Source organism: Tamandua tetradactyla, chromosome 4 (genome assembly GCF_023851605.1).
Source record: "Tamandua tetradactyla isolate mTamTet1 chromosome 4, mTamTet1.pri, whole genome shotgun sequence".
Classification (NCBI taxonomy): Eukaryota; Metazoa; Chordata; class Mammalia; order Pilosa; family Myrmecophagidae; genus Tamandua; species Tamandua tetradactyla.
In genome coordinates, this window is record NC_135330.1 from 143,227,738 (window position 1) to 143,247,244 (window position 19,507).

Genomic DNA, 19,507 nt, shown 5'->3' on the forward strand with positions numbered 1-19,507 from the left:
TCAGATTTATGCTCACTTTTCAGGTGTAACAATTCAAAATTCTCAACAGATTACCAAAAATAAAAGTTTAATTCTAGCTTACATCACTGTCTGATGCAAGACAGGCTCTTGCAGGGAGTTTGCCTCCAGTAGTGATTCAGGGATCCATCCTAAAGTTCTGCTATGCTAGAGTCCTTCATTTCCATTAGCTAGGTTGGGAGAAAGGTTTGAAGAATGACATAGAATAATTTATGATCAGGACCAAATGTGGCTTAGGACACTTCTGTCCATATTCCATTGGCTACAAACCATTTTGTGGTCCCAACTTAACTTCAGGGAGACTGGAAAATGTAAGTCTTCCTGTGGGGCCAGAGGAAATGGATGACCTTTTAACAAGTTTTAAAATATTTTTAAATATTAGTGCCTTTATATCTAAGGATATGTTCCTGGACTGAAATGTCTCAGAAAAATTATATGAATTGGCTTTGCAGAAAGGCCAAGTAACTCCTATTTCCACTAGTATTATGAGAATATGCTTTTCTATCAGTGTTAAAAACTTAAATTTTTAAATTTTACTTTTTATTATAAGATTTTGTTTATAAAATGGGTTCTATTATCAGTAAGTGCTATAATTTTTAAATTTTTGTCAATCTTACAGGTATAATTTTATTATTATTTTACATTAATTGCATGTCTTGACTCCTTGTAAGGTTGACAATGTTTTCTTATTTACTGGTCTTTTAGATTTGTGTTTCTGGATTTCTAGCATTCACAACACTTGCATTGCATCTGTTTCTTTTATCAATTACAAAAGTTCTTCCTATTTTATAAACATTAACACTTTAGGTTATGCAAAGCAAATTTTTATCCCCAATTGTCAGCTCGTTTATTGAAACCCAGCACCTTTGCTGCTCTTATCTCCCCTCAATAGGCACTAAAGTCCTGGAACTCAATTTACCAAATTCTTGTGTCATTAGTGTCCTGATTTAGCTTCCATCAGAGGCTCATGTGTAAGATTAGGAAGGGTGAAGAAAGCAAGAAGCTTTTATTTCCAGTCACTTGCTTGACAGTGCATGAGGAGATGGTAGTCATGGGTGTGCAGTGGCTTCCAAGTGATGTCCTGCTTTATGCTACAAGCAGCAGAGATTATTGGCAGTGGCTTTCCCTGAAATTCCTGCAGCACTGGATTTTCTGAAAGACAGCAATGATTTTTATTTCCTGACTCGTGTTCTCTTATCTGACAGTTCAGTATCTAACTTTTTATATAAAATTCCTTCTTACTTGAAATATCTAAAGCAATTTGGTTTCCCTACCCAGAACTGACTTATATACCAATCTTGTACTTGTCTTTATTTATAGCTCATTTTTTCCCCACATATAATTTTTCTTAACTTATATTTTTCAATACATTTGGATTTTATATTATAGCTTATGGGATTGCTGCCTGGGTATAAAAGGTCTTTCCAAGCCTTAGGTTACATAAATATCCTTTTAAAACTTCTAACATTTTATTTTTTATGTTTAAGTCACTAATCCATCTGGAATTTACTTTTGCATATATTTTGATTACTTGCATAATTTATTAAAAATTACCCTTTCCCCACTCAACTGAAATACCATCCTTGTCCTAAATATCTCAACCAATTTCTAGGTCACCTATTCTATCCCAGGGATCCGTTTATTTATTACTAAGTCAAGTCATACAGTGTTGACTGATGAGGCTTTATAAAATATTTTAACAACTGGTTTATAAATTTAAATCCAGTGGAGATCAACTAACACAATAACCTGTGTTACCAGAATAAACCACTTGTATATGGAACTTGGAATAAAATTTATCTTGCCATCTCTGTGCATATATTTGAACTTTCTACAAATATTAATAACTTGAATATTAGGGTAATATAAAGTCAATCATAATTTGACTCCAAATGTCTAAGAAAACAGCTTAACTCTTCTTTGTGACTGCCTTTAAAATAAATGAATATTATAAAATTGAATTTGTAAAGTAAAGCTATCCAAATCAAATACTACTTTTCTCATTTATATAAACTTTATGTATTGGACTTTATTTACAATTTTGTTTATAAAATGGGTTCTATTATCAGTAAGTTTTCAAACTATTGGTCTATTATATACACTTGTGTTCCCTTCAATGCCAATCATTCAGTTGTCTGTTTTTTGTTAAGATAAAGTTCACATAACATAAAATTCACCCTTTCAAAGCATTCAAGTCAGTGGTTTTTAGCGTATTCACAAATGGTATATTAATCACCACTAATTTGTTTGTCTGATTTTTTATTATTTTTTTTAATGGAAAAACAAAAGTGAAAATTTCATTCACTAAATATCATTTAATCCTTAAGCAGTTTTGTTGCAAAAAGGAAAGTCCATGATTTTAGAATGATTAGAGCAATTTATCAACAAAGCGATCAGTTTTCACACAGTTTCAATAATTGCCGCAATTTCCTTGAACTGTCTGTAGAAATTCTGGAGAGACAGGGGAAAATAATATTAATTTTGCTTTTAGATAATATTTCAGTAGTTATTTTCATTAAGCTGACCACCAAAAGCTATAAAATACATTAACTTTGCATTTTAATACTACATCTTCAACTATTATTGAAGCTTACTATAAAAAGTAAACAGGTGCAAATTGGTGCTGAATGCAAAAATACTATTGTAGAGTTGGGTAATAAGCACATGAAGACATTTCCAAAATAACATAGGAGAGAATTCTCTTAAGATCACACCAGAGGGCAGGCCACAGTGGCTCAGCAGGCATAATTCTCGCCTGTTATAAAAAAAAAAAAAAGATCACACCAGAGGGTGGTGCAACAGGGTGGCTCAGTAACAGAATTCTCGCCTGTCATGTCGGAGACCCGGGTTTGATTCCTAGAACCTGCCCATGCCAAAAAAAAAAAAAATCACCAGAATGATTTATTAAATACCCAGCACTGTCTAGATAACTGAAAAGAAAACAGAAATGTCAAGTTGGTTCCCTGGCTTCAAGCCACTTTAAACTAGTAAAAGATTGCAAAATCAGGGTGGCAGCTGCTATTTTATTTAAGATATGGGTTCAGTTACAATGAGACCCAATACTGACAATGGCTTAAATGGTAAAAGCTTATTTCTCTTTCATATAAAAATCTGAACTGATATGACAGCTCTTCTGTACAAATCACTATTTTTAAAAAAAAGATGGAATCACACACCATTTCTGTTTTCCTTTTTTCTCCTTTATATGCCAGGAAGTAGGAACCAGTTTCTAGTAGGAAGTAGAAACAAGTTTGAAACAACCTTGGCAATAAGGATAGCCACTTAATAATTTGCATATTTGTATTTTCCTTCTTATTCGGTCTTAATTTTCTATTTTGCTACTAAGTATATGGATTTTATTGTAACCTAAATCTAAATTCATTCTGGAATGAAGCAGGGTACAACTATTTCTTTAAAAGTATAACCTGATTATCAAATATCAGAAACCAATAAAGATATACAAAAAATTTTCCAGAGGTAGAATCAAGAGATCATGAAAATGGCACAGAAAATAAAAATTAGGTCAGCATTATAAATTATAAAAACTGTTGAAATTATATTCTTTTTTGAAGTTGATTTGGTCCTTATATTCAGAGTTGAAGGCTACAACATCACAATAATACTACATTTATTTCCTTTTAACCAAGACCCAATTCTTTCCAAATCAATAACTGGCATTAATAATGTTAAATATTTGACCATTATTCTTGCTTCTAAAGCAAGGATATCTGTTTTAAAAGAAAGAAAATAAAAGGAGAGAAATCCCTTAAAATATATTTCATGAAAGAAGAAATCAAAAACAATATTTTATAAGAGGCTTCTCTTAAAAAGAAAGCCTAGGATCACTATATTTTTAGTAAGCTTTATAGAGAATTCCCTTTCTATCACTATGGTCACCTTAGAATACCTGACTTACTATAACTATTGTGGGAATACTTATGTGTCCACTTACTGATGGATTAAAGCAAACAAACAAAACCAAAATTCTGCAGGACAGTTAAATTAGTCAATGACAGTATTTCCCTGTATGTATATTCAAAAGAAAATATGATTTATTGTTTACCCAGTGTATTTTGGTTCTCTGGTTACAGAAAAGAGGTGGAATGGTAACATTACTCTAATTATAAGCTAGTGAGTTGCTCAAATCTCTAACTCATAAAATCAGTCATCTAGCACTGGTGCTCCCATCTGCATTTTATAAACATTAGTCAGAAAATTCAGTGTCAACACTATTGAAAGACAAGATTAATTTGGTTTAACATTCTTGAATATTAAGTCTCAAATGAGTAAGAACAAAATAGTTAAATGCAAAGTAAATGTTTTTCCAGAGAAGGTATTAACTTACCAAATATACTCACAAAGAGTGCTATGAAACCGACCAAATACCACATTATAAAAATTCAGCACGTTGGGCGGGCCGCGGTGGCTCAGCGGGCAAGAGTGCTTGCCTGCCATGCCGGAGGACCCCGGTTCGATTCCCGGCCCCAGCCCATGTAAAAAACAAACAAACAAACAAAAAATAATAATAAAATAAACAAAATATTAAAAAAAAAAAAATACAGTTAAAAATTCAGCACGCTCAAATTCCCATGGAGGAGGTGCACGGGTAGTTCAGTGGTTAGAATGCCCGCCTTTCACGCGGGAAACCCGGGTTCGATTCCCGGACCATGCATCCCTACCCCCTCAAAAAAATGAAAAAAAAAAAAAAGAGAGAAAAATTCCCATGGAAATCAAATGCAAATATTTTGTATCTGTACTAGCAAAGGTAAAGCACATCAACTTGTAAATAAAAACAATTAAAACTCTTTTAAGAAAGATTTTCATAAATTTCTCAAGCAGCAATTACAGAAAGATGAACTAAAATTGAATGAGTTAAATCACAAACCTGAAACTGTGGAATTGTCATTTCAAAGGACTTGTTCTTTATTTGGCCTGAATGATCTGCCACTTTTAGCATCACTGTAACATAAGGATATTTAAGAGACCTGCAACTGTCGGAGCTCACAGCCATTCCCAGTTTCCATTGAAAATCTATAAGCTTTAATAAAACAGTACAAAACAATACATCAGTAATGACATTACCTTGAACACAGATATTCAATTTTACTGTTCACACAAATATTTAGTTTCAATGCTGGTCATAGTAAAATAAAATATCTTCAATTTGATAGTCCTAGAGGAACAATAATCAAATCAAAATGAAGAGGGGCAGTAAGGGATATAAAGACTTAGAAAATAATACTCTCATAATTACATAAAAAGAAAAGCTGAGTAAAAATACAAAACCAGAAATTTCCACTAGATGTTTAATGGAAGTAGAAGGAAGATGTGGCAGTGCTGGTTTTCCTTAGGCTTTAATTTTGCTCCCACACTTCAGGGGACTCCAAATTGGTATGCCTCTTACATCACTTTCCTGTTCCATGTATGATTTTCCCCATACTACACCCCAAAGTCCTACAATGGAAGATGGCTAACAGCATCTACATATTTATAGAGGCACACATTGGAAATCATTCCTGTTTCTTTCCTCTACTTCAAACCCATCACTATCATAAATACTGAGTGATCAGATGGTTTTAGATTTCATCATTGTTCATGATGAAGGAAATGTGCCTAAGTGATGAGCTGTGCATTTTACATATATAATGGCTCAGTGAATCACCATACCATTATAGGTTATTAATTCTATTTTGAAGATTGAGAAAATCAAATTTCAGACAGGTAATTCCACAAAGTCACACATTTCTGGAATTAGAAGTGAAACAAGTCTGCTTGATGCCAGAGATAGCCTGCTTGTTGGCTAGTGACTGCTCCAATACTTTTTATTTAATTCTTGTCAATGATTGTTCAGTGTTGCCATGGCATAAGACAGGACTGGATAAATGCAGCTCTTGATACTAAATAAAATATAAGATTCTTGGGCAGACAGATTTATCTGTTTTGTTCCCAAGATTTAAAATAGGTGCCTGGTACAGAGCAGACACTCAAAAACTTGTCGTTTGATACCTTTTCCTACTGGTTTTTTACTGTTGACAGGACAAAAACTTTGCTTGTTAATAAAGATCTTTTTAATAAAAGTTGAGATGGGTGTGGAGACCAAAATTTCTTCTTGTCCAACAGGATTTGGAGTAATCTTCGACAGCACTGGTCAGGTTGGTGCTGATAAAAGGTTAGTGTCTTCAAAAAAGTAAAAAGATATTAATACCTTTAAAATAAAAGCTCCACACATAGAGAATAGACAGAGGGAAATTTAAAAAAAACTACAAATGGCTAATGAACATATGAAAAGTGATGCACCTTCATTAGGAAACAGGGAAAGCAAATTAAAACTTGGGCCAACCTTTTGGAAAACTGGGTTTATCCAATAAAATTGAAGATAAATATATCCTGTGACTCAGCAATTCTACTAGGTAAATAACCCAGAAAGACATACACATAAGAATGGTCCTAAGCTGAATACAGAACTGTCATATGATCTGGCAATCCCATTACTAGGTATAAACTCAGAGGAACTGAAAGCAGGGATACAAACAGACATTTGCACACCAATGTTTATAGTGGTACTATACACAATTGCCAAAAGATGGGATTGTCGAACAACCCAAGTGTTCATCAATCAATGAATGGATAAATAAAATGTGGTGTGTGTGTGTGTGTGTGTGTGTATATATATATATATATATATATATATATATATATGATGGAATATTATTCAGCAGTAAGAAGGAATGAATTCATGAAACATGTGACAGCATGGATGAACCTTAAGGACATTATGTTGAGTGAAATAAGTCAGACCCAAAAGGACAAATATTATTTGATCTCACTTTATGAGCTAATTATAAAAAGTAAATTCATAGTTAAAATCTAATAGGTTTACCAGGAAATAGAATGAGGGTAGAGAACAGGGAGAAGATGCTTAATACGTACAGAATTTTTAACTACGTGGAATTTAAATGTTTGGAAATGGATAGAGGTGACTGTGGCACAATGTGGTGAGTGTAATTAAGCAAGCTGAATTATGTGTGTGGTGTGGTTGAAAGGAGATGTTTAGACTCAAGTATGTCACTAGAAGGAAACTACAGGATAAAACATGATTCTATAACACAGTGCACTAACCCTGTGGTGGACGAGATCGGTTATCAATAGAACAGATATAAAAATGATCTTTCATGAACTAGAACAAATGTGTGTGGCTACTACAAGGAGTTAGTAACAGAGTGGTATATGGGAAAATTGCACCTATTGCAAACTATGGACTATAGTTAACACTAATATTTTAATATTCTTTCAACAGTAAGTAATTACCACCCCAAGGCTAATGTTTAATACTAATGGGAAATAAGGGGTATGGGATGTTTGGAGGTTTTTTTGTTTGTTTGTTTGCTTTTTGGTTTCTTTGTGTTTTGGAGTAATGGAAATGTTCTAAAATTGATTGTTGTGGTAATGTATGTACAACTATGGATGATACTGTGAACCAGTGATTACACACTTTGGATGGACTGCATGATATGTGACATCTCAATAAAATTGCTTAAAAAAAAAATAGTCCTAGTAGCTTTAGCCCATACTAGCCCTTAGCTGGGATTGTTCATTAATAATAAAATGACAAATTAAATGCTATTCAGTAATGAAAATGAACTTCAGCCACACTCAACACCAAATGTGTTGAAGGAAATATGTCAAAAATTTTTGTCATTTCATTCATATAAAACTTAAAAATGTAATTTTGTTTAGGAGTGGTAATAGCTTATACTATATTGTTCAGGAATGCATACAGAGGTGATAAAACAATAAATGCAAGAATATGGTAATTATAAAAGGATAATTATTACCTCTAGGGTATAGGGAAGGGAGAGGCTTGGGGGCCACAGGGAGTTTCTGGGGTACTGGTAATGCTCTATTTCTTGGTTATTGATTGTGGCTACGCAAGTGTTCACTTTAAAATTATTCATTAAACTGTCCATATTTTATGCATTTTCAAATACAGACAAAGAGGGAAACTGAGACAGTAAGCTCTTTATTTCTGGTTGAGAGAGAAATTTTATTGTAGGCTAGGGAAATCAAGTAAAAGTTTTAGAAAGGGGGTAAGCCTTTAAGTCAACTTTGAAGAATAAACAGAACTTAAATTGAGAGGAAATACATTTATTATTATAAATACACTTAACATATAGGAAATGTTTAGTAAATATTAAACTGAAACAACTAAAGGTTAGAATAATCAAAGTCTGCATAAGTGATAAAGCAATTATCTGCCTTAAAGTAGAAATTTCTTATAAGGAAGTATGGAAAATAAAGTTGACGAAGTGATTATGAGGTCAGTAATTCTTTGCAAATTGTGGGCTTTTCCAGGTGTTTTCAAAGTACTCATATATTTTATTTTATTAGGGAAAACATAGGACATTTATTCAGACTTTTCATGTTGGCAAGGGGGGTGCACTGAAAGTTTCTGAGTAATGAAATGTTATAAAAGTATTTGTTAAGAAATTTTAATCTGGTGGCAGCTGAGCACAATCATAATTGAAGTATGCAGTTCTAAGTACTTGAGCTAAACAGGTGATGAATAGGGTTAAGTTGATACTATGAAAGGTGAATCATTAAGCACTGAGTATTGTCTATGCAGTTGTGGAAGGTGTCAAATGTAACTATAAACATCTAAATCCAGATGACTGGGAGAATGCTAATATCATGTATCAATCAAAGTTTTCAAGTCCAAAGGTATCATCCAAATGATACCTATTTGCATCCATTTGCAAATAGGAATGCTGATTCAATGGCAAAAATCCAAGAAGAGAAAACAGGGGAGCTCATGATTAGAAATGTCATTTTTATATCAGTTGCATGGTGATATCCAAAAATCTAACTGGGCACTTCTTATACTTATTCAGACTACACAATTACTTGATGGAAGAGTTTCCATTTTTACTGTCTGCAGTAAAACATTGCCTGGTTGACTCTTACATACTAAAATAAAATGCTGGCTTATCTACAGCATTTCAAGCAGACAAGTAATTAAGGAATATAATGTTGAAATCCACTATTACAACAAAATTGGCACATGAGTAAATGGGGTAGAGATGATGGCATCAAGAAACTTATTTTGCAAAGTTATTACGCATGAAAAAAGAAAGGATTTCCTAAATTCTAAATTCAACATTTAAATGCAAAAATTAAAAGGAAACTTCTAACAAATGTGGTTTAGCCTAGGAATTAACTGCCTAGGAGCTTAAAAAAATTAATAGAAAAGAAAAAAAATCATAACAGGGCATACATCACTACGGAGACTATTAAGAATGAAAAAAATGTAACTGGTAGTTCTCAAAATTTTGTAGAATGAAGAAAATTATTGTGCTGGCTTGATTATATACCCCAGAAAAGCCATATTTTTCGAATTCAGTCTTGTGGGTAGGATCTTTTGATTAAGGTTGTTTCCATGCAGATGTGATCCACCTAACTGTGGGCAAGACCTGATGATTAGATTATTTCCATGGAGATGTGGCCCCGCCCATTCAAGATAGGCCTTAATAAGTTTGCTGGTGACCTTAAAAGAGCCCAGAGAGATAAAAACAGCTCAGAGTTAACACAGAGTGCAGACAGATGAAACCAAGACACAAACATCTGGAGATGCTAAGAGTTGAAACCAGAGTCTGCCCAGGAGAAGCTAAGTGAGAACCCAGAGACGCTTAGAGAGAAAGGCACTGGAAACTGGAAGAGAAAAAGCCATTTGAAATGAGAAGCCAGGAGGGAAGGACAGCAGAAACCCAGGACACCATTGGCCTTTCTTCCGAGTCAAGGTTATCTCTCTCTGTATGCCTTAATTTGGACATTTTTATGGCCTTAGAATTTATAACTTAATAAATTTCCTTCATAAGCCAATCCATTTCTTTCGTTAAAATATTTTTATTGAGAAATATCTACACATGTACAGTCCAACCATATTATATAATCAATGGCTCACAATATATCATTTCTGGTATATTGCATTCTGCCAACACTACAAACCAAAATGATTATATAAAATGGAAAATTTTGAAATACAAATGCAAAGAAGAAAAGCTAGTTGTGAAAAAGAAATGTAAAAATATCCAGAAATAAAATGAATATAAAGAAGAAAAATATCAGAAAACAAACATATATGGTTAAAAGGGGAAATTTTAGGTTGTGTATATATTACTATAGTAAAAAATTTTTTGAACAGCATAGGGCTGCACAACACAGTATAAACAATGGACTATAATTAATAGTACAATTGTAAAAATCTTTTGTGTGAATTGTTAAAAATACCACACTAATGTAAGAGTTAATAGTAGGCTGCCTTTCCAGAAACCTACAACCTCCAGAAAGGTCACTGGTCCAGATAAGTCCTGAAACCTAGCCCAGCCTCTCCAGAACATCAGATAGTTCCATGTCCCTACCCCATATTCGTGACAGACCCTTTCAATACCAAAAATTTAGAATTGCCATAGCTCAAAGAACCCCAGAGAGAGGTATGGAAAGATGAAAGGTAGTGGTGGAATTATACATAGAAGATAGAATTAATAAATGTGAATGCTGAATCATTAAATTATTATCTCTTTTAGTCTCCAGTATTTTAGAATAGCTAGAGGTAAAAACCTAAAATTGTGAAATTGTAACCCATGTCAAAGTCTGAAATATGCACTACAATTAATTGTGGTCCTGTTTTTTTTAAAGTTATAGCTTTTTTGTATATATGCTACTGCTCACCAAAAAAAGGAAAAAAAAAAAGTCGATTGTCATGATAAAAAAGCCCTCTATCTCCTATATTCTGGAGCAGTTTTTATCCTGGGTATGGACAGATGGTTAAAAAAAAGAATAAAAATAAATAGAGGAGATAAAGGGTAAAAATCGGGTAGGCTGAAATACTGTGGATCATTGAGAGGGAAGGGAAAGGAGTATGGGATGTATGAGTTGTTTTTCTTTTCCTTTTTATTTTTTTCTGGAGTGATGCAAATATTCTAAAAATGATCGTGGTGAAGAATACACAACTATGTGACGATATCATGAACCAATGATTGTATATGGTTAAACCGTATGTGTGTGGATATTTCTCAATAAAAACTTTTTAAAAATCAATGCAAAAAAAAAATACCAAATAAAAGAAAATTTGAAAAATAATCTATAACTCCACCATCCTAAAAACTATTTTTATCCCACTTCTAATATTTTAGAGCTAGAACCACAAAATGTACACTTTATGTTTTCTTGCTTTTAAATTAAATTTCTCAAATGGAAACTTACATGTTAAGTGTTCTGCCTATATTAACTCTCTCAAAAGTGTTATCAGGAAAAGACAGAGATTAAGCAACTCACTCAAATATACAAAACTAGTAAAGGTGGGTATTCATACCCAAGTCTGGTCCATTCCAAATTTCATGCTTTTTTTCCCCATTAAACCTGACTGTAACCTGGTTACTATTATTTATTTATTTTACTATTAGTTATTAAACTGAGATCTGGTAGATCAGAAAAGTGGACAGGTCAGGGATAGAGCAAGAGTTAACATTTAGTATCTTCTATATGCCACACCTGAGCTATGCAAATGTGGTTGCCAACAGCAACATGTGACTACTCAAATTTAAATCAGTTAAAATTAAGTTTTAAAAAATTTAGTTTTCATGCCTTCCCCCTTACTTGGGACATAACTCCCTGGGGTGTAAATCTCCTTGACAACATAGGACAGAAATCCCAGGACCTGGCATCAAGGGATGGAGAAAGCCTTCTTTCCCAAAAGGGGGAAGAGAGATATAAAACAAAATAAAGCTTCAGTGGCTGAGATTTCATAGAGTCAAGAAGCTATCCTGGAGGTTATCCTTAAGCATTATATAGATATTCCCTTTTTAGTTTATGGTGTATTGGAGTGGCTAGAGGGAAGTACCTGAAACTGTTGAGCTGTGCTCCAGTAGCCTTGATTCTTGAAGATGATTGTCTAACAATATAACTTCTACAGTGTGACTATGTGATTGTGAAAACCATGTGTCTGATGCCCCTTTTATCCAGGTTATGGACAGATGAGTAAAAACAAAGGATAAAAAAATAAATAATAATAGAGGGGACAAAGGGTAAAATAAATTGGGTAGATGGAAAAACTACTGGTCAATGGGAGAGAGGGGTAAGGGGTATGGTATGTATGAGTTTTTCCTTTTTCTTTTTCTTTTTCTGGAGTGATGCAAATGTTCTAAAAAATGATCATGATGATGAATACACAACTATGTGATGCTATTGTGAGCCTGATTGTATACCATGTATGGAATGTATTTATGTGAAGATTTATCAATAAAAATATTTTTAAAAAAAGAAAAACTGGAAAAAAAATTCCGTTTTCAGCTGTGCTAGCCACATATCAAGTGCTCAAGAGTCACATGTAGCCAATACCACCCTACTGGTCAGTGCCAACAAAGAATATTTCCATCACCACAAAAAGTTTGATTCAGTTTGCTAAAGCTGCCAGAATAAAATATACCAGAAATGGATTGGCTTTCATAAAGAGGATTTATTTAGTTACAAGTTACAATTCTAAAGTCATGAAATGTCCAAATTAAGGCATCAACAAGGGGATACCTTCACTCAAGGAAGGCTGATCACCTCCAGGGTTTCTCTATCACATGGAAAGGAACATGTCATCTGCTGTCTGTCTTTCTCTGTGACATTGGTTCAAATGGCTCTCTCAGCTTCTGGCTCCTACGGCATTTTCTTCTCTGTCTCCAAATGTCTGTCTCAGCTTTCTCCAAAATGTTTCCCTCTTAAGACTCCAGTAAGCTAAGTAAGAACCACCTTGAATTGGATAGGGTCACATCACTATGGAATCAACCTAATTGTTCCACACAGTAATAGGTCTGACCCCACAAGACTGGATTAAAAGAACAAGGCTTTTCTGGGGTACACAACAGTTTCAAACCAGCACAAAGTTATACTGGACAACACTTATGCTTCCTCTGTGCTAAATGCTTTACATCTGTAGAAATTATTCCTTTTTTGTTATTTTATAATCAGGAAAGAAAAAAAAGGATTAATTTCTACAGATATAAAGCATTAGCTTATCATTACTGAAATCATATTTACTTATTCATTGCCTGTATCCCACCAAAGAAATGAAAACTTCATGAGAGCAGGGGGTTCGTACAGAGTGAATGGTCAAATAAACATCTGTTGAACTAAATATGTTAAGAACTTCTGGGGTATGTGATATCTGGTCTCCAAAGAAAGGCCCCAAATTCCACTCCTCCCTGTACATATGAAATGGAGTTTATCAAGAAGCATTTATCAAGAATCTGAGCTGGGGCGGGCCACAGTGGCTCAGCAGGCAGAGTTCTCACCTGCCATGCTGGCGACCCGGGTTCGATTCCCAGTGCCTGCCCATGCAAGAAAAAAAAAAAAACTGTAGTAAGAATCTGAGCTGGCCCTGTGATTGGAGGCAGAAGAGGCTTTCTAGACTCTGAATCTCAACCTTCAAAGGACTAGAAGCATCTGCTTCATTCTTTATGGAATAATTGCTCGTGAGGACTCTCCCTCTTGAAACCCAGACACATGACGTTAGAAGCCAAGTCACATGGAAAAGCTCTGTGAAGGAGAAATAAGTCACTTCAATTATCAGCTCTAGCTGAGGTCCCAGACAACAGTCATTATTAACCATGTGAGTGAGCAATCTTGGACCTCTAAATAATTGATGGCCTAGCCAACAAGATGGGGAGTAGAAACCACCTTCCAGCCAAGCCCAGTTAACCCAGAGAATCATGCAAGACAAAACCATTTTACGTCACTAAGCTTTGAGGTGGTTTTTAATGTAGCAATAGATAACTAAATCAGGGCAAACCCAATTGGGTTTAAAAAACTTTTGTCAATAAACTTAATGATAGATGATCTATCAAAAACGTATCCTCATAGCTATAAAATCTGAACTATTTAACATGTGGAAATTTTAGTAAATACAAATAACCAAATATTTCATTTTTGGTTAGTGTAACCATGTACCTCTGTGACGTTAATACTCACAATAAAAATCATACAGATGATTATACTGTGAACCAGGACTGTATACTTTGGATGGATTGTATGGTGTGTGAATATATCTCAATAAAATTGCATTAAAAAAGAAAAAAGTACCATACAAAAAAATAAAGTCGTTCTATTAAACAAACACATTCACTAACAGTAAGTTTATGGTACAACTGCCTGCAATGCCAAATATGTACCTTTCTCCCTCAAAAGTTTTTCACCCTCACTTCATTTCTACTGATGACTTCCATTCTCATAGTGACTCGAGTTTGAAACTTTAGTCTACTTTGATTTTCTTCTCCTCCTGAGGCAAAATATATATAAACTACTAGGTACTCAAGATTTTAATTCAGCAAATGCCACTGAGTTATTCTTGCCTTCCCAACCTCACTGCTACAAATCTACTTAAGGCATTCTTTTGAAAATCTGCCTTGAATTTTATTGCAGCCTAATCGGTCTCTTGGCTATAGTCTTTCCCAGCTGCAATCCAGATTATACATCTTAAATACTGTCTATACTTTAACCAAGTCTAGCATCCCAGCTTAAACCTATAATGGTTCTCCACTGCCTCATGAACCAGTTGTCAACCATTCATTGAGCACTAAAGGCTACTCACAGATATTCCCCACTGACTTTCCCACTCTACTCGACTACATCCCTTCTTTAGATTACCTTTCAGCCTTTACACCTTTGCTCATGCCATTCATCCTTTTGGAATAAAGTTCTCGAACATCCATCTAACATTCAAAATTCCTGTCAAATTCTACCTGCTCTGTGAAGTGTCTGCTGGTTTACTCAAATTTTCCTTGCATATTCACAGTACTTCTTATATCCTAGCACTTATAACATTCTGTCTTGTATAGCAGTCACTTGTGGGTTTGTCTTCCTTCCCCACGTCCACTAGACTATAAACTCCTCAAAGGCAGTTCATGAATCTTTAGTGACAATACACAGAACAAAAAAAAAAGTTCTATAACTGACGAACTACCATACGAACTGTACAAAATTTCAAATAATTTTCAAAAATGAGAAGTGAAAATGGTTTTAGGTATCGTGCCTCAAGAAAACACCTTTACTTTGATTTATACCCTAACACTTTTAAGAAGGAAACAATAAAATGAGAAGAGTTATAACTACATATATACTATAAAAAAGAATCACGAATTATTTCAAAACAACGATTACAAGTATCAGAATATGAAGTAATGAAATAATCTTATATTGCTGGGCAATACAGCACTATGGTTTGCTAAATTTAACAAGCTCAGACTCTGAAGTCAGACAGACGAGTATGAATCACAGCTCTTACTTATAGCTGTGTAGCTTTAAACAAGTTACTGTGTCTCTATGTTCCATTAACTGACTTTATAATTATTCAGTGAAGTGAAGAAAATAGCAGGTCTGAAGGAGCACATACTGAAACACAGTAACAGAGATTATGAAGAGGCTCTAGCAAAGAAGCCTGAGAAAGAACCAGGAAGATAGGAGAAAAAACAGCAGAGTATAGAGCCCCAGAAGTAAAACGAAGAAAGTGTTTCAAGGAGGAGAAGGTACTCAAGTGTACCAAATATTACTGAGGTCAAATAAGATGAGGACTGAAAATTGACCACTGGATGAAGAAATGTAGGGATCAGTTAGGTGATCTTGACATGAGTAGTGGGTATAAAAGCTTTAGTAGAATGGATTTAAGAGTAAACAGGAGGTGAGGGAGGAGAGACTGTTAAGTACATGTCTCTTTCAATGACTTCTGCTTTAAACAAAGAGATACAGAAGGGTAGCTGAAGGTAGATGAAAGCAAAAGTTTTTTAGCAATATGTCATTAGTGCACATTTGGTAGTGATTTAGTAGAGAGGAAATATAAATCATGGAGGGAATAAAGTAATAACCACAGTCCTTGAGTTGGTGTTAATAGGGCCAAATTTACAAGTAAAGGCCTTGGCCTTGGCCCTGTTAATGCCTCCAAAACTACAGTAGGGAAGTCAGAGTGGGTATAAAGGCAGGCAGAATGCTAAATTTGGTGATGGGAAAATGAGGAAATTCTTTACTCCTTGATTCTATTTTCTCAATTAAATAACTAGTTGGGTTATCAGCTGGGGTGAGGGAGAGTACTCAAGGTTTGAGACAGAAGAGGGTAAGAGAATTGGGGAATGATTAAATCAGGATATGTGTATTCACCCCACAGAATCATGACAACTATATGACAGTATGCAGAACTTTCAGAACAATTTTTGCTCAAATGTTATTGAAAAGAATGAAAAACAAGATTTAAAATGCAAATATATTTAGGAAAATGTAAAGACTATCACTTACTAACATCAATAATTTCAAGGATGATGGTAGAGCCGAGTAAACAAATCATAATGGACAAAAGAAAATTTTGGGAAAAGAGCCTAATCCAAAATTCTGACTTGTTTATCTTTATGAATACAACTTAATTGTTTCTACAAAGTAATGCTAGCCCCAAAAATCTCTCAAGGATTTTACTCTTACTAATAGTTCCCCAACCTTTCTTGTATTAATCCTAATCGCAAAAAAAAAAATCCTTTTTTTCCATTAAAGAATCTCCATTTCCGTATTATTCCTGTAATCTTCACTCACCAAGAACTACTACTAAACAGCATATTTGCTTGTTTTTGAGGTCAAACTGCCAGGTTTACATCTCGATTTGCCATTTACCACCTCTATGATTTCAAGCAAGTTGTAGAAATTCTGTGTTCTTCTCATCTACAAATAAGAGTACCTACCCTTATTGAGTTATGTGGATTAAATACCACATACAAAGAGTTGGAGGTAGTGGCTAGCATGTAGTAAACAATAAATGTTCGCTATTGTTATCACAAGTACTATTGCTGTTGTTAGTAGTATTGACATTATTTAAAAATGACTAACTTGCCATTTTTCTGAACTCTCATTGAGGGTGTGGTCTCAATTAACCTTGCTACTTCATATACTGGTGAAAATGTACAAAGAGAGAAAAAAGACAATAGAATTCAAGGTATTCAAACTAATATTAACCCTACATATTAGGCACATCTAATAGATAAAAAGCATATATTACAAATATAAATGACTTAGAGCTGGGTACTGGATTTTTTCCTCTATAATACCCTTGACATGCATAATCATTTTGTTTTAACATAAAACATATCGTGAATGATGAATAAATGTTCAAAGGAAAAAAACCCTATAATTCTGTATAACTCAATACCGGGGTATCTTACTCAGGTAAACACATGATCTAATGTAAGTAAGTGGAAAAACAATTTATGAGAGACAGAATCAAAGTGCACCGACTCAAGCAACTACGCAAAGTTACATACAGCGTATTACTATGTCTCTGGGTTTCCACACCTCCCGGAATCAGCAATTAACAGCAAAATAAGTTAGAGATACATGACAGAGAGCAATCAATGGACATCTCTCAGCCTCTATTTATTCATTATTTTTTTACCTCAGTCCTTTTTCATATGTGCATAGACCGGGGAACCTAAAATAAAATACTTTCGTTTCACTATTCTTCTTCTGGGACAGGCATTATAAATTATTTATCTAAATACAGCTTATTTGCTAAAACAGGAAAGCGACACTTGGAATAAAGAAAGAGGACCAAGTTATAATTAAAAATATTCTTACATATAAATTCCTTTAATTCAAATTCTTATTCCTAGCGTTAAAAATACACTTCAAGGTAAAAAGATAGACTACCCATCTGCAAAACAGTCGGTCTTTATAGTCTAAAAAAATTTCTTCTTTTTAAATTTTGATAATTTATTCCACACCCATTCAGTTCTAAATATCGGAAGAACAATACTTGGTCTGCGGTATGTCGGGGAAGGTTGGTGCACAGTGAAAGGAGCAATGGAGGGAGGCAGGCGGGAGGCCACAAGCAGGACACACAGGATCTGGGCTAGGCGAAGAGCTAGGGAAGCTCACCGTGGCATCTGCCCACCGCTGTAGGAGGTGGGCTCGGGGCAGCCGCCCGGCCCAGGTCCAGCGGAGGTCCGCTGGGGGCAGGGCGGGGCGGCTACTGACTCACCTGGTTGGTGACCTGAAATGGAAGCAGAAAATACAATTCAGAGAAAGATCTTTCTGGCTCTAGAGTAATGTTGCCCCTACCCCTTCACGGCACGGACTGACCTGAGATTTAGCATCCAGAAGCGGCTCGCTAGGACCCTCCATGGAGGACCTAAGCTCGGGTAGGAGACTCGGACTGACGCCGGGCAGGCAACACTTCCGCTTCCGTTTCCAGCTCCTAGCGGGTTGGCGCACGCACCAGATGTGGGGGGAGCCCAAACAAACAGCTTTGTGTAACTCTTATCCCCTGTCTAAATTAAATCTCAGTGTTAGGGAAATATTTAGTAACAAAGAATTGGCTGAAAAAAAAGATCGCTAGGACTTGAGGGATACTTTGTAAGAGAAGGACCGTTTGACCATTCGATGCCGGCCCCCCTGTTCTCACCCTCTGCCTAGAAGAGGCCGCACCACCTCCGCGCATGCGCAAATATGTCACCGTGAAGCCTTGCTGAATAGCCGCATATACCCTCTTCGGTGGAAGTTTGTCGTGCAGGGGAGATTCCTGTGGGAACCATAGTTTTATGAGGTGCTTTTTGCCACTCGGATTTACCTCATTGGCCTAGCTGTTTGGGAATAAAGGAATATTTTATTTATCCCCGCTGCCACTTCCTACTCCAACTCTGATCCTAAGACATACCAATGTCTCTGATCCCAACTGATCTTCCTACTTCCTTCCTATTTGCTTCAGATCCACTCTACACTGAACATTCTAGGGAACTGGCTAAAATCGATGTTAGGGCCCGTGTTTCTCACTAGAGGCTCGGGGGAGGGGGGGGGAATCTGCTTCCAAACTCATTTAGGTTGTTGGCAGAATTCAGTTCTATGCTTTTATTGAACCGAAATTCCCTGTTTCCTTGCCAATTTTTTTTTGGACAGGAGCTGTTTTCAGTTTCTAGACGATGCCCCCCATTTGGCTTCTGGTTTCTTTCTCCTGTCTTCAAAGACTATACATAGGTCCTCACCCTTTGAACTCTCTGATCTCGCATTCAGCCTTTTCTCTCCTCTTCCTCACTCTTCTAGCACATGGTTCAGATTACAATTTGAGAAAAGTTCTCTGGTTTCAAGGGCGCAAATGGTTAAATTGGGCCTAAATAGGATAAACTCGCTTATCTTTCACAGTAGTACCTAGATCAGTGTTTGAATAATTAGTGTGTCAAATTTTTGGAGTGGGGTTGGGTTTGGGACATCTTTAGAATTCTACCTACCATAAATCCCTCTAATAGGATTGTTAGGAGAATTATTTTAGTTGATACATGTAAAGCCCCTAAAACTGTCTAGCATGTTGCACTCTGAATCTAGACCAAAAAGGGAAAAAAAGCTACTGACTCCAAGTTATTGGATGTGATTAAAGAACTTGGCTTGGATACATTGTTTTCCTAAGTGAATCAAATTATTTCTTTCC

General features: G+C 35.2%; 1 protein-coding gene and 1 non-coding gene across 2 annotated transcripts; one reads left to right on the plus strand and one right to left on the minus strand.

Annotated features, from left to right (window-relative positions):
• Nucleotides 1-2,260: 2,260 nt before the first annotated feature.
• COMMD6 (COMM domain containing 6) lies at nt 2,261-18,283 on the minus strand. The gene is made up of 4 exons (XM_077158434.1): nt 18,169-18,283; nt 18,068-18,079; nt 4,904-5,056; nt 2,261-2,469 (listed from the first exon to the last, which is right to left on the minus strand). Exons 1-4 carry the CDS (start codon nt 18,208-18,210, stop codon nt 2,419-2,421), a joined length of 258 nt encoding a protein of 85 aa, XP_077014549.1. The 5' UTR covers nt 18,211-18,283; the 3' UTR covers nt 2,261-2,418.
• Nucleotides 4,619-4,690, plus strand: TRNAE-UUC (transfer RNA glutamic acid (anticodon UUC)). Its single transcript has one exon. It is a non-coding gene; the product is annotated as a tRNA-Glu (tRNA).
• Nucleotides 18,284-19,507: the final 1,224 nt, after the last annotated feature.

Excerpts from the sequence above, each read along its gene's own strand:
- COMMD6 (XM_077158434.1), bottom strand. The coding sequence starts at position 18,210 with ATGGAGGGTCCTAGCGAGCCGCTTCTGGATGCTAAATCTCAG. Across the intron at positions 2,470-4,903 it reads TGACAATTCCACAGTTTCAG|AATTTCTACAGACAGTTCAA; the intron begins GTTTGTGATTTA and ends CTGTCTCTCCAG.